This window comes from Meriones unguiculatus, chromosome 8 (genome assembly GCF_030254825.1).
Source record: "Meriones unguiculatus strain TT.TT164.6M chromosome 8, Bangor_MerUng_6.1, whole genome shotgun sequence".
NCBI lineage: Eukaryota > Metazoa > Chordata > Mammalia > Rodentia > Muridae > Meriones > Meriones unguiculatus.
This window is the reverse complement of record NC_083356.1, coordinates 116426799-116439516: the sequence shown is the minus strand read 5'-3', so window position 1 is coordinate 116439516 and position 12718 is coordinate 116426799. Positions and strand designations below refer to the sequence as shown.

General features: G+C 42.8%; 1 protein-coding gene across 1 annotated transcript in view; it reads right to left on the bottom strand.

Annotated features, from left to right (window-relative positions):
- Positions 1-12718, bottom strand: part of Pde11a (phosphodiesterase 11A) — a 324698-nt gene that overhangs the window by 195076 nt on the left and 116904 nt on the right. The window contains exon 4 of the mRNA XM_060390423.1: positions 11352-11492. Within this exon, the coding sequence (XP_060246406.1) occupies positions 11352-11492 (141 nt within the window). The remainder of the gene's footprint in view (positions 1-11351; positions 11493-12718) is intronic.

Below are 12718 nucleotides of genomic sequence, written 5' to 3'. Positions count from 1 at the left end.
GTTTAAGACGGTGCAGTAACCCTTTTCATCTCTGTGATGATAAGTACAATAATTGGGAATTAAGGAGCCATTTAAGCGGTGAGATCTCAAGAGAAGAAAGGTCGAATCCACATTTTGTACTTGATTTACACGGCAGAGATGGCCAACACTACTAGACATGCGTAGTACCCTGGCCTGCAATCCTGATCATCCATCATGTGTAATTTCTTTCCATTATTTTTTAAAAAGTGCAGCGAGTCCTTTCTTCTAAAATGAAATGCTCTAGGCTTGATCCTGCTATTTTATTGCAAATGAGGCATGGGCAAGTTGTAGCCTGTCCTTGCATGTGGGCAGATACTTACAAGATATTTGCCAAGTAGATAGTCCCCATACTATTGAATTCCCTGCTTTTGAAGGGGAAGGGGGGCTTAGAGGGAGTGAGTGGTTAGGCAGCAAGCTGTGTAGACAGTAGGTTGCAGAACTGAGATTCAAACCATGTTGATTCTATGGTCCATTTACCCATCACTCTGTTCTGACTTCATCAGCACGAGCAAGTGGGACTGGAGCTCAAACACAGAATAGACAGGTAAATTCTGCCTTTAAAAACTTTAGTTCTGTGCTGAGCATGGTAGCACACACCTTTAATCCCAATACTTCCAAGACAGAGGCAGGCGGATCCTAATGAGTTCCAAAGCCAGCCTGCCCTGGATAGCAAGTTCCAGGTCAGCCAGGGCTATACAGAGACCTGCCTCCAAAAAAATAAGTAAGTAAATATTCATTTCACAATTATTTGTTGAATATATTCTATGTCCAAATATGAATAAATACAGACTTAAAGTAATTTGGCTTGGTATCATATATATTAATCAAATAAGAAATTAATATAACATTACCAATTGTTTCTGGTTTTAGAAATTAAGAAGAATATGTCTCTTCATTTTCTGACCCAATAAATATGTTTGAATCTTCTAATATCAGTAACAAAAATCTATGGCTTAATTTTACTACTTACCAACCATTAAAAGTTCCATCAGGGAAGGTGTTAACTTTGGAAATACTGACAGCAATGCAAATAAGTAATATGCAAGAAGAAAATGGTATGATTGCTGTGCAGTAGGAAATCAAAGCCCAGTGCTTCTGGCTGCATTGACTCTGATGACAGTAATCTCTCTTACTCTCTCTTACTCTCTCTCTCTCTCTCTCTCTCTCTCTCTCATACACACACACACAGACATCTGTGTAATGTAGCCATTCTTTTCTTTCAATGCCTGTCTTAGGATTTCAATTCCTGTGATAAAACACCATGACCAAAAGTCACCTGGGGAGGAAAAGCTTTATTTCAACCTAAAACTCTCAGGCCAGATTTCCTCACTGAGGGAAGTCAGGGCAGGAACTCAAGGCACAAATCTGGAGGCAGGAACTGAAGCAGAGGCCATAGAAGATCGCTGACTGGCTTGCTCTTCAAGGCCTACTCAGTCTGCTTCCTTATACACCCCAGAACCACCTGCTCAGGGCCAATCTGATAGAGGCATTTTCTCAATTGAGGTTCCATCTTCCCAGATGACCCTAGCTTGTGTGAAGTTGACATAAAAACTAGCTAGCATAGTCTCTGTTTAAGAACCAGTTTCTCCAACCTTCTGTTACTCACATTAATGAAGTCACTATACTTTGAATAGATTTGTTTTAAAGCATAAAGACGTGAATTTATTATTAGAGATGCTTGTGGGAGTGAAAGAAATCGTTGTTATTGTCACAGCATGGCTTAATTAAAAAGTGATTGTCTTGTGGCAACCAGGACATGTGTGTGTCCCTGCTGCTTGCCTTGGTACCTAAACTTTCTATCATTACAGTGCTTCTCTAGAAGATTATAACTCCAGGAACTCCCCTTTCTGAATTATAGATCAATTACATTTATTTATTATTAATTAACTTATCATTATCCTTTAGCAATTCTGAGGTGATAACATGGCTCTAGACTGGCGGTTCTCAACCTTTCTGACACTGCGACCCTCTAATACAGTTCCTCAGTGTTGTAGTGGGCCTCAACCATAAAATTATTTTGTCGATATTCCGTAACTGTAATTTTGCTATTGTTCTGAATAATAATGTAAATATCTGTGTTTTCCAATGGTCTTGGGTTATCCCAAAGAGGTCGTAACTCACAGGTTGAGAACCACTGCTCTATAGCAAAGATTGCCAAATTTATTTTCTGTAAATATTTACCTAGTAAATATTTGGGGATCCCTGACTAGTGGTACACATCTGTGATACCAGCACTAGGAGACTGAGGCAGAAGATCTAGACCAGCCTGGGCAACAAAGAGACCTTGGAGACAGAGTTGGTGGTGGGAGACAGGGAGAGGAGAAGGGAAGGGAGAGAGAGGGGGGAGGGAGAGGGAGAGATACATTGAAATAATTGTTTGTGATAATTGTTTGTGATCAAATACCCAAAGCTGCAGCAATCATAACCAAAAAGCAACAGATGAAACTACAAACTAAAGAGAACAGAATTCACACTGTATTCATGATTTGAGCAAATTCCGAATCTCATTTATTTTATAGAATTTATTTTATAGAATAAATTTTATTATTCTATAATAAAATTTTCATTTATTTTATAGAATTTGCTGCACAAACTCAATTCTGATTTTGTTATGTGAGTACAAAATGAATAGATTAAGGCTATGCACTCTTGTGCATGAATAGAGTTTTCTAAGGGAAAATTACCAGCAGCGACTTCTAGATCAGTGAAAGTGGCTTCAAGTTCCTCGTGACATTGATCAGCCTGGCAAGTACACCCCGGGAAAACTGCAGATGCCAAATGAAGTAAGCAAGATAACCCCTGTTGTTCTTTGGAAAAGCTCCGTGGAGAGAAGTCGTTTTGATTTGGATATTACTCAAGTGGTAGTTACTCTGGCTCCTCTCTGTTCTTTTCATTTAAAAACAACTTTCAAAAACGAGCAGATATAGCTGCCACCAAAAAGAAAATTACAACTAAGTAATCACCTATTTAAAATTTTTTGTTGTCAGGCAGTGGTGGTGCACACCTTGAATCCCAGCAGATGGGAGGCAGAGGCAGGCAGATCTCTGTGAGTTTGAGGTCGGCCTGGTCTACAGAGAGAATTCCAAACAACCCCAAAACAAAACAAAACAAAACAAAAACAAACATCCCCTCCCCCAAAACAAACAAAACAGAAAGCTTGGAGGTTGGGGAGAGGACCTGGAGAGAGACTGAAAATTGGTAGGTGCATCTCTGGGACAGGGGAGGCTCCCTGAAGTCTATGGGGGTGACCCTAGTTTGAGACTCCTAGCAGCAGGGGTTATGGAGCCTGAAGTTGCCACCTCCTATAGCCAGGTGGGACTTCCAGTGGAGGCAAGGTGACACCAACCACCCATAAAACCTTCAGCCCAAAATTTGTCCAGCCTACAAGATGTGCAGGGATAAAGATGGAGCAGAGATTGAGGGAATGGTCAACGGATGACTGGCCCAACTTGAGACCCATCCCATGGGAGAGAGTGAACCCTCGACACTGTTAATGATCCTCTGCTCTGCTTGCAGGCAGGAGCCTAGCAGAACTGTCTTCTGAGAGGCGTCATCCAGCAGCTGATGGACACAGATGTGTCCAAACAACACAGCCAAACAACAGGTGGAGCTCGGAGTCTTGTGGAGGAGCGGGCTAGAACAAGGCTGGCCCCAGAGAGGAAAACCAAAGGTTAACCCAGAAACAGAAGTGGTGAGCCTTGAATGCTAGTATATGAACACTATTGCCTACGCAACAGACAACCACAAAATTAAATAAATAAAGCCTAGGGAAAGTATGTGCATGATTAGAAAGATAAGTAGAAGCCGTATCCATAACCGATTAAAGAGAATTCAGTGTTCGCAGATGAAGGTGGGAGTCAGGGGGCAACCCCAGGTGAGAGGTTAGTAGAGACAGCACGAGGGGGGAGAACTAGAAATGAACACACACACAAGAGAACATGGAGATGAACGGATACAGAAGGGGAGGGAAAACCTAGAAACTGCTCTGTGGCAAGATGATTCTACTAACTGCTGAGGAAAAAATCTAGAGACGCTTGGGACAGGACATGGCAGAGACGCTCAGCAGGGACTTGGGTTCAGTAGTGGCCAATGTGTGAGTTGAGTTACTATATTAATGGATACTTATAACAAAGTTGAGTTAAGGTTGTTTGTAGCTCAAAAGAATGCACATTTGATTCCCAGTAAAGAAAGTGAATACTTGAATAGTTAATGTGATGCATTAGTAGTAGAGATTGAATATTTGTGCATGTTTATGGGAAAATGCTATTTAGGAGTTTATCAGACTATTTAAATATAAATATATATACACATACATATATATATATATATATATTTCATTTTGTACTCTAAAAAAAAAACTTGAAAAAAAAATAAAACAAAACTTAAGTTGGCTTCCTCATAGAAGGAACATTAAAGAAAGGGAAATAGAAAGACAGTGATGGAAAAGGAAGCCTGAAGCGGTGTTTATAGCCCACTTATGAAGGAGAGGCAGACTCACAGGCAGGTTCAGAACAACTGGACGACACTCATCACCTTTCACTTCCCCTCAGACGTAGGACATGGGAACGTCTCCCAGACATAGGCTTCACTGCGAGTTTACGCACACAAAGGCCAAGAAGTTAGGACTCATGTTAGAAATCCAGTGTTCCTGGCTACCTCTGCTTCGTTAAGTAAGCTCCAGAAAGTAGCCTTGAGGCCACAGGCTTAGCTATGGGCACCCATGAGCATACTGGACGAGGAAATAGCTCCCAGCCATCAGGACGATCATTACAGAGAGAACACTGGGAAATAGCAGAACTGGGATGCCCGGGACCTACATTTCTACATTCACTTTCCTTGCCCGAGCTCTAAAAGACACAGACAATAGAAAGTGCATGAGCTGGAAGGAGCTAAGAGAAGTGACAGGAATCGCTTAGATGGTTTCCAGGATGGAATATCATCAGTAAGCTGACTCTATTCGCGTCAAAAGACTAAGCATTTCCTGGTGGTGACAGCAGTGTCCACCTAAGGGCTTTGTTTGTTTTGTTTTGTTTTCATAGAAAAAGCCATTGACAAAGTCACTTAAAATCAACTGACTGAAACACTTAGGAGAAGCAAAAGGCAGTGAGAAATTAATTTTGGCATGTGACTATCTAGAAAGACATCCATCGTTTCTATTTTTGGTACTCAGTGAAGTTATCAGCTTACACCTGAATGCCCAAAGACCATGACTGCAGACTCAAGCAGCCCCTGTTAGGAGAGACTGCGACAGAGGGTAAGTTTGTGAAGACGGGTTTCCTCTCCTGGGATATAGTGAGGTGACAGCTTTAAAACTGAACAACAGAGAGACTTATTCTATCCAATACCAAACTTGTAAAATGGTAGCAATCAAGACTGTGTGCTTTCATTGCAGAGGTAGACAAACCGCCCCAAAGAACAATGCCATGAGCACAGAAACAGAGCCAGGCAAACAAAGGCACTTACCATAATACAAATGTACCTACAAGTTAGGGGGAAATAGTTCCAAGACAAGGTTTTATACACACAAGAGTGCATACACGCATGCACATATGCACACACACAGAGACACACACACACACACACAGGGAGAAAGAGAGGGAGAGAGAGAGAACTAACTTTACGTGTACCACCACCACCAAAAAAAAAAAAAATCAATTCTATTGGGGAGATTCAGACAGGGGGATCAAAAGTGTGAGGCCAACCTTGGCTACACAGTGAGACTCAGCCTCAAAGGCAATCAATGCCAGATAGATATAAATACCAAGTGTGTGTGTGTGTGTGTGTGTGTGTGTGTGTGTGTATGTGTGTTTGTGTCTGTGTGTACCACTCTGTGACTGGAAACAAAGATTTTTATAACAAAACCTTAAAGCACAAATAAAAAAGGGAGACTGATTAGCATGACACATTAAAATTATACTAACACACAAAACCACAGATACCAGTTGAGAAGCTGTTTGCATGTGAGGCCAGGGCGGGGGGTTGCGGGGGAGGGGTGCCAACAGCCTTGAGTGGCTCAGGACTGCGAGGCATTGGCCTCTCTTTACCCAGACCACTTGTCAGAATTGGCCTGCACATTTGGGAGATGACACAGTAGTATCTCTCTCCAGACAAGTGCTAGGCTTAACACCACTTAGTGGGAAAGAGACTGTGCTGCTGACTTTTTTCCCCCATTGCTGTGACAAAATAGCTGACAAGAATTTATTTTGGCTTAAAGTGTGAGGGGACATAGCCCATCGTGGCGGGGAAGCCCTGGCATCAGGCGGAGAAGGCATCCTGGCAGGAGGGAGAGGCGGACAGGTTACTCTGAATTCACAGTCAGGAAGCCAAGGGTGAACAGGAAGTGATGCTGAGCTATGAAGACCTGCTTCCCATGACTGACTTCCTCCAGGAAGGCTGGACTTCCTCAAGGTTCCTCAGCCTTCCCAAACAGGGCCAGCAGCAGACAGAGGAAGGGGTGTTTGAGCACATGAGCCTATGGGGACATTCCACATTCAAAGCACAAAGGGGCCACTCTCCCCCAGGACAGTGTGCTCCTTCATAACTCGGCCCGCTGCCTGGCCATGCCCCTGAAGGGCAGGAAGCAACACCACGGCTGCAGTTGATAATATAAGGCTCATGACTGTTTCTGAAGTTCAGGTCTCCAGCTTTAGCCTGAGTCGCACATTCAGGCACACTGAGGCCTTGATGCTGTGCTTATTTATCTTGGCATTCATCCCTTGCATGGCAAGGTTTCAGCTGCCCACGTTTTCCAGGCTCTTAGAACTGTACTTCCTACACTCTTGCTTGCATTTGAAAGGATCTACCACCTGTGATTAAATAATTGCATATGAATTTGCCTGGATTTTAAGTTGCAGGGCCACATTTTCCCCCTGAGGATTGGTTGGAAATGGCTCCGCTGCCTTCTAGCACTGGGGGAATGCAACTGAGAAGTCTAACACGGCGAAGCTTCTTCCCCAAGTGTCACGAGTTTCTGCCTAGATGCCCACAGACTTGATATTTTTTCCTATCTTTAAATTCCATTAGCATCAAATGTATTTCTGTGCTGAGCACTGAGTACTGACTTCTGAATAGTGTTCTTTCAATCTGTAAATCCAACTTTGACTTTATTTCAATAAAATGTCCTAGAGTTATAAATTCTGAAAGCCTTTTCCTGTTCCATTTGTCATGTTCTCTTCAGAGATACCGAATTATCCTTATTTTGAACTTTCATTATGATTCCATTCTTATCAGTCTCTCTCTTTTTTTATCATTTACTTTTTTCCATTTCATTTTCAATTTTTTTCTTCATGCTCCTTAAAGCATTTAGAGCTGTCTTTTATTTTCTTTCTTGCTTTCTAAAAATGTAATATCCATTTCTGTATGGTTTCACATTTTCTTCTTCCAAGCTCTGCTAACGAAGTGTTCTATCTCTCTTCTCCCGCTCCTTCTCTTCCTCCCCCTTCCTCCCTTCTTTCCTTCTGCCTTCCCTTTTCTCCTTTCTTTTCCCTCTCTCCTTCCTTCTTCCTCCTCCCTCTCTGATTCTTCCATCTCACACATTTTTTACTTCTCTGTAGCTTCTTTTTGAACACTTATTTTTCCAGACACATTATATCATCTTTAATCTCATTTCATGAAAAACCTTTATTAATGTTTCTGGGATGTGCTCTGTATCCAGCCTTTGGTTTTCATATTCATTTTATGGCATCTTTGCAGACATCCTATACTCTTCATTATATGCTAATTTTCATTAATCATGGTAGGGGAGATTCTTTAAAACAGGAGTCTACCACATGCAAGCCAAGCTTGAATTACCACTCATTTGTATAAATCAAGCTTTACTGGCACATAGCCACGCACATTCTAATTTATTCTCTGTGACTGATTTCATGCTGTAGAGGCAGAGTTGAGTAAACGTACCAGAGATTACATAACCTGGAAAATCTAAGGTACTATAGAAAAAAGCTGCTAGCTCCTGGTTCGGGAAATCAACTCAGTTCTACTCACTGGTTACTACCGACAGAAGTGTGTAGCTTTACTGAAGTAACTTTCTCTCTCAGAGAGATATAAGTGAGTTCTCTCCAATGCAAAAGGCAACCTGGCAGTCTAGTTTGTGGCCTTGATTTGTCTCTAACAAGCTTTGGGTACAGCCTCAAAATCCAATTTGTCTTCTCAAATACTTCACATACCTGTTCTAACAAGGTATTGGTTCCCTCCCGAACTAAGCTTAAGTGAACCTGCATTTATTTAATATGCTCAATGAATTATTCTTTTTCTTATAAAATTAAAACAAGTTTAGACTAGGAACCTAACTTATTTTATATTTCACCCCAAATTGCCAAAATCTTCAAATTAACCTATCATTCTCCAGCCCTGTATAAAGTGTTTCTTTTGTTATCTAGGTGAATCAAATGCAAGATGACTGATTAACTAGAGAATAGAATTTGTATATTGGCCAAAGGCCACAGATACAACTGTACAAAAAGTAACCAAACATTTTTTTTTTTTCTGTAAGTCAACCGACTCTCTTCTTGAGCCTCAATTCTGCTTATTTTGACAGGAAACAAAAGAGAATATCACAGTTAAAGGCAGCCATGTCAGGTTCTCTCTGTAATGTCAGATTTAAACTCAGACCTGGAAATGTTGGCATGTGACCTGCGACCTTCCGGGGTGCTCTGGAGAGAAACCGCTGCTCTAGATTTCCTCCTTGTTCACAAGGAGTATGACCCTTCACTGGTCCCAACACAGTCCTCCCTGGTCCCACAGTCCAGGATGTAGGCCCCACCTCCTCCAGCCTGACCAGGAAGAAGCCTGCTTCAGGTGCCAGGCTTCCGTGTTAGCATCTGTGAGGTGCACGGGGGAAGGGGGGGAATCACATCTGTTTTTTGTGCTTCTCGGAGGCTTTACAAAGCCTCTAGGGCACTCACTGCCTCCTGCCTTCCACTAACACCGACAGCTCTCTGCCCTTTCCTGATCATGTGCCTGGAGACACTTCTAGCCATCATCTCTACTCCCCCCTCCACCAGCACTAAATAGGGGGCGACCTGAGGAAGACCTGGGGACATGGGACATGTGAGGAAGACTCACTACACACATCACCCTCCTCCAGTCTCACTGGCTCAAGCAGGGTCTTCTGGGGCTTCATCTGTTCTTTTCCTAATCTCTTGCTTTTTTCATTCTTTAGTTATGATTCATTTAGCCTTAGATCAGAAAATCCTGGATCTTTCCAATGAAAATGTTTACTGTTTTGCCATGTTGTTGTTTATGTGCGTGTACGCGCACACGCCTGTTAAGTAGTGGATAGGATCAGCTCTTGTTCATACATATTTTTTCTTTGAGACACAACTCTCACTGACCTGGAGCTTGCCAAAGAGGCTGGCCTGCTCAGCGGACCCCAGAGATTCTCGAGTCTGCCTCCACAGGACTGAGAGCACAAGTGCAAGCCACCGGTCCTGGCATTTTGTGTGTGTGTGAGACCCGCAGCAGATCAAACTCAGGTTCTCATTCAGTCAAGAGAAGCAGTTTATCGACCAAGCATTCTTCCTGCTCTGAGTTTTAATGTTTTAGAATAAAATGACTACAAGATTTTAAGCTCCATTTGGGAGCTTTAAAGTCCAGAATTTGGCCATTTCTTTCCGTGTTTGTTATAATTCCTCCCCTGAAACTTTTCACCAGGGTGTCTGTGGAGTTAGGTGGGGTCACGAGAGAGGGAACTTTGTCACACAAACACACACCTTTATAAATCTTTGTTCCCGCCATGCATGGATATAACCTAGAACCCCTGCTCAGATGTAGCCCATGGCAGCTCAGTATCCCCTCAGTAAGGGGAACAGGGACTATCTCTGACATGAACTCAGTGGCTGGCTCTTTGACCTCCCCAGCCCTGAGGAAGAAGCAGTCTTGCTAGGCCACAGAGGAGGACATGGCAGCCAGTCCTGAAGAGACCTGATAAGCTAAGATCAGATGGAAGGGGAGGAGGACCTCACCTATCAGTGGATTTAGAAAGGGGCAGGGAGGAGATGAGGGAGGGAGGGTGAGATTGGGAGGGAATGAGGGAGGGGGCTACAGCTGGGATACAAAGTAAATAAGCTGTAATTAACATAAAAAATAAAAATTCAAAAAATAAATGGGTTGCACTATTGGTTTACCTGAAAAAATAAAATAAATCTTTGCTCCTTGTTTACTTAGCTACACACACACACACACACACACACACACACGAGCATGCACATATATTTTTACAAGGAGTGATCAGTTTCAAGAACCATTTAAATAGCTTTTCAGGCAGAATCTCTCTCATTATTTCTCTTTGTCACCGTTTTAATAATATTTATTGCTATTAATACATGTTTACATTCCTGTACCAATTTTCAGAACTAAAAATCATGTTGTCAGGTTTCACGTATATGTGTCTATACACTCTAAACAATCTGTGCAGCGTTCATAACACTCACTGCAGTTTTAACCCCACAGTCTCATTCTTTGAGGAAAACAACCGTAAGACAAAGACAGTATGGCTTCTAAATCCGGTATAGTAAAATACCATTCTCTGAGATGTTAAAGAGCTCTTCATTGCCAAACAATTCTTGGTCTTCAAACTGAGTTCCTAGCAAAGCTACTAAGTTGCTGCTGAGTTTAGACATTTAGCTTTGACGAGCTTGCTTAGATGGATGAAAACCATTGTTTTCAATATTATTCTTTTTTTTTTTTTCAGTTGATTTCTCCCAAACGGCCCCCAAAGTCTGCGCTAAACCTAAAAGCCGGCCTCAGCACCAAAATGTGCCAGGCCAGGGCCCCCGTATTTCTGCATTTTGGAGCACAAAGAGATTCTGGGGTGAGGTTCACCTACCTCCGTGCGTGGGCTGCTCTGGGCTGGTGCAGCCGTGAGAGAAACTGGAAACCCTGGAGGCTGCCTAGGGCAGAGCACAGCCCTCTCAACGGGCTCAGGGACAGTCTGCCCGGCAGCTAAGGGGACCTGGCTCTGGTCCTGCCCTAAGTCCACGCACACAGGAGAGGAGTGTGCCGTGCTGGGCAGACAAGATGGCGCGCTATGCTTGGCCCTGTCTTCTAATTTAGTGGTCTGCTGCTGGGGAATCATTGCATACCCAAGCTCCGTCATCTACAGGAGACACTGAATGGGAGCTCTAAGGTCTCATTTGCTTAAAGGGGCTGGTTTCCAGGGTGAGGACAAGAAGGAAAACACATCTAAAGGAAAGAACCTCTCATTTAGAAAACGTTCCCTCGTCTCGGCCGAAGGCGTGAACGCAGCTGCGCTGCTCGCAAGTTTAGCTCCAGATAAACTCAACTTCCCTCCGCTGCTGTTTGTCTCCACGCGGAGAAAGAGGGTGACTTACTGGCGATTCAATGTCTTCTAGAAGTAAAACCGAACAGCGTTCGCATTTCAGCAGCGTTTGGGCCCGATGCATTATTTTCTTGACGATCTTTTCCAGGTCAGTCTGTTCTTCAAAGAGGTCATTGACCACCTCGAGCAAAGCCTGGGGACAGAGATGGATGCATTTAGGGGGTGGAAGGCTGAAGTGTGTCAGCTTTTCTTCCCTCAAAACTCCAGGAAGCATCTCCCCTAATAACAAGTATTTCCTATGGCCAATTTTTAAAACATGCGTGGTTGTTCTAGCAGGGCTCTGCAATTTCATTTTTATAACGTGCTCTTAAGTTGAAAATTACAGCCAGAGAATGGAGGTGTTCCGTGCGGCAGCCATGTAGTGGCGACATGTAGGTGTTTCACGCGCTGAAGTGGTTTTTCTTCAATATGACTGAGTGCAAACCCGACATTTTGTAAATAATAAGTACTTAGATCTCTCCAGAGCACATTTATTTCAGAAAACTCCAAAGCAGCCTTTCTTCACTATTAAGAAAAAATAGCTTCATGGCTCCACTTATACCTATTTTCACTAACACATATCGCTCCCAGAATTCTGAAAGGATCGTGCAGGCAAATATTAACTAAGGCCCCGATACATATATATAAAATTTTCAAAATCAAGTTGCAATGACCTATTATTCTTTCTATCCAAGGGAGCTTGCAATTTATGCTTCAAAGTTAATGTATTTGTTTGGAATTTTAATGACTTTTTCAGATCTTGCTGAGTAACCAGCTGTTTACAGGTGGTAGAAATGACACTTCTTTCAGAGCCATCAGGCTGAACTGGCTCATGTTCTATTCGGTAGCATCAAGCAAGATGTTCAATCGCCTGCCTGACCTTTCACGAAAGGACTCCATGGATAAACTCCACAGGCTCGAATTTATTCATCATGGTGTTGACCAACAGCCAGGGGCATGGCTGATTTTCAACTTTAGGAATGTATTCTATTTGCCCCAAAAGAATTTGAAACAAAATTTCTTCTCTGACTTGCTTGAGATGAAAAGGCCTGTGAATGAGCTAAAAGACATGTAAGGATCAGAGTCCCTGGAACAGGTTCTCTTTGAAGAAGGATGGTGGCTGTGGATAAGGAGCATACTGTCCCTGATCCCAAAGAAAAGGGAAACACTAGGTTGCAAATTCTATGTGTGGGCTACAAAGTGAGGCCAGGACTACAAGAGAAACCTGTCTGGAAAAACCAATGAGAGAGAGAAGAAGAAGAAGAAGAAGAAGAGGAGGAGGAGGAGGAGGAGGAAGAAGAGAAAGAAGAGGAAGAAGAGGAGGAGGAGAAAAAGAGGAAGAGGAAGAAGAAGAAAAAGAAGAAGAGGAGGAAGAGGAAG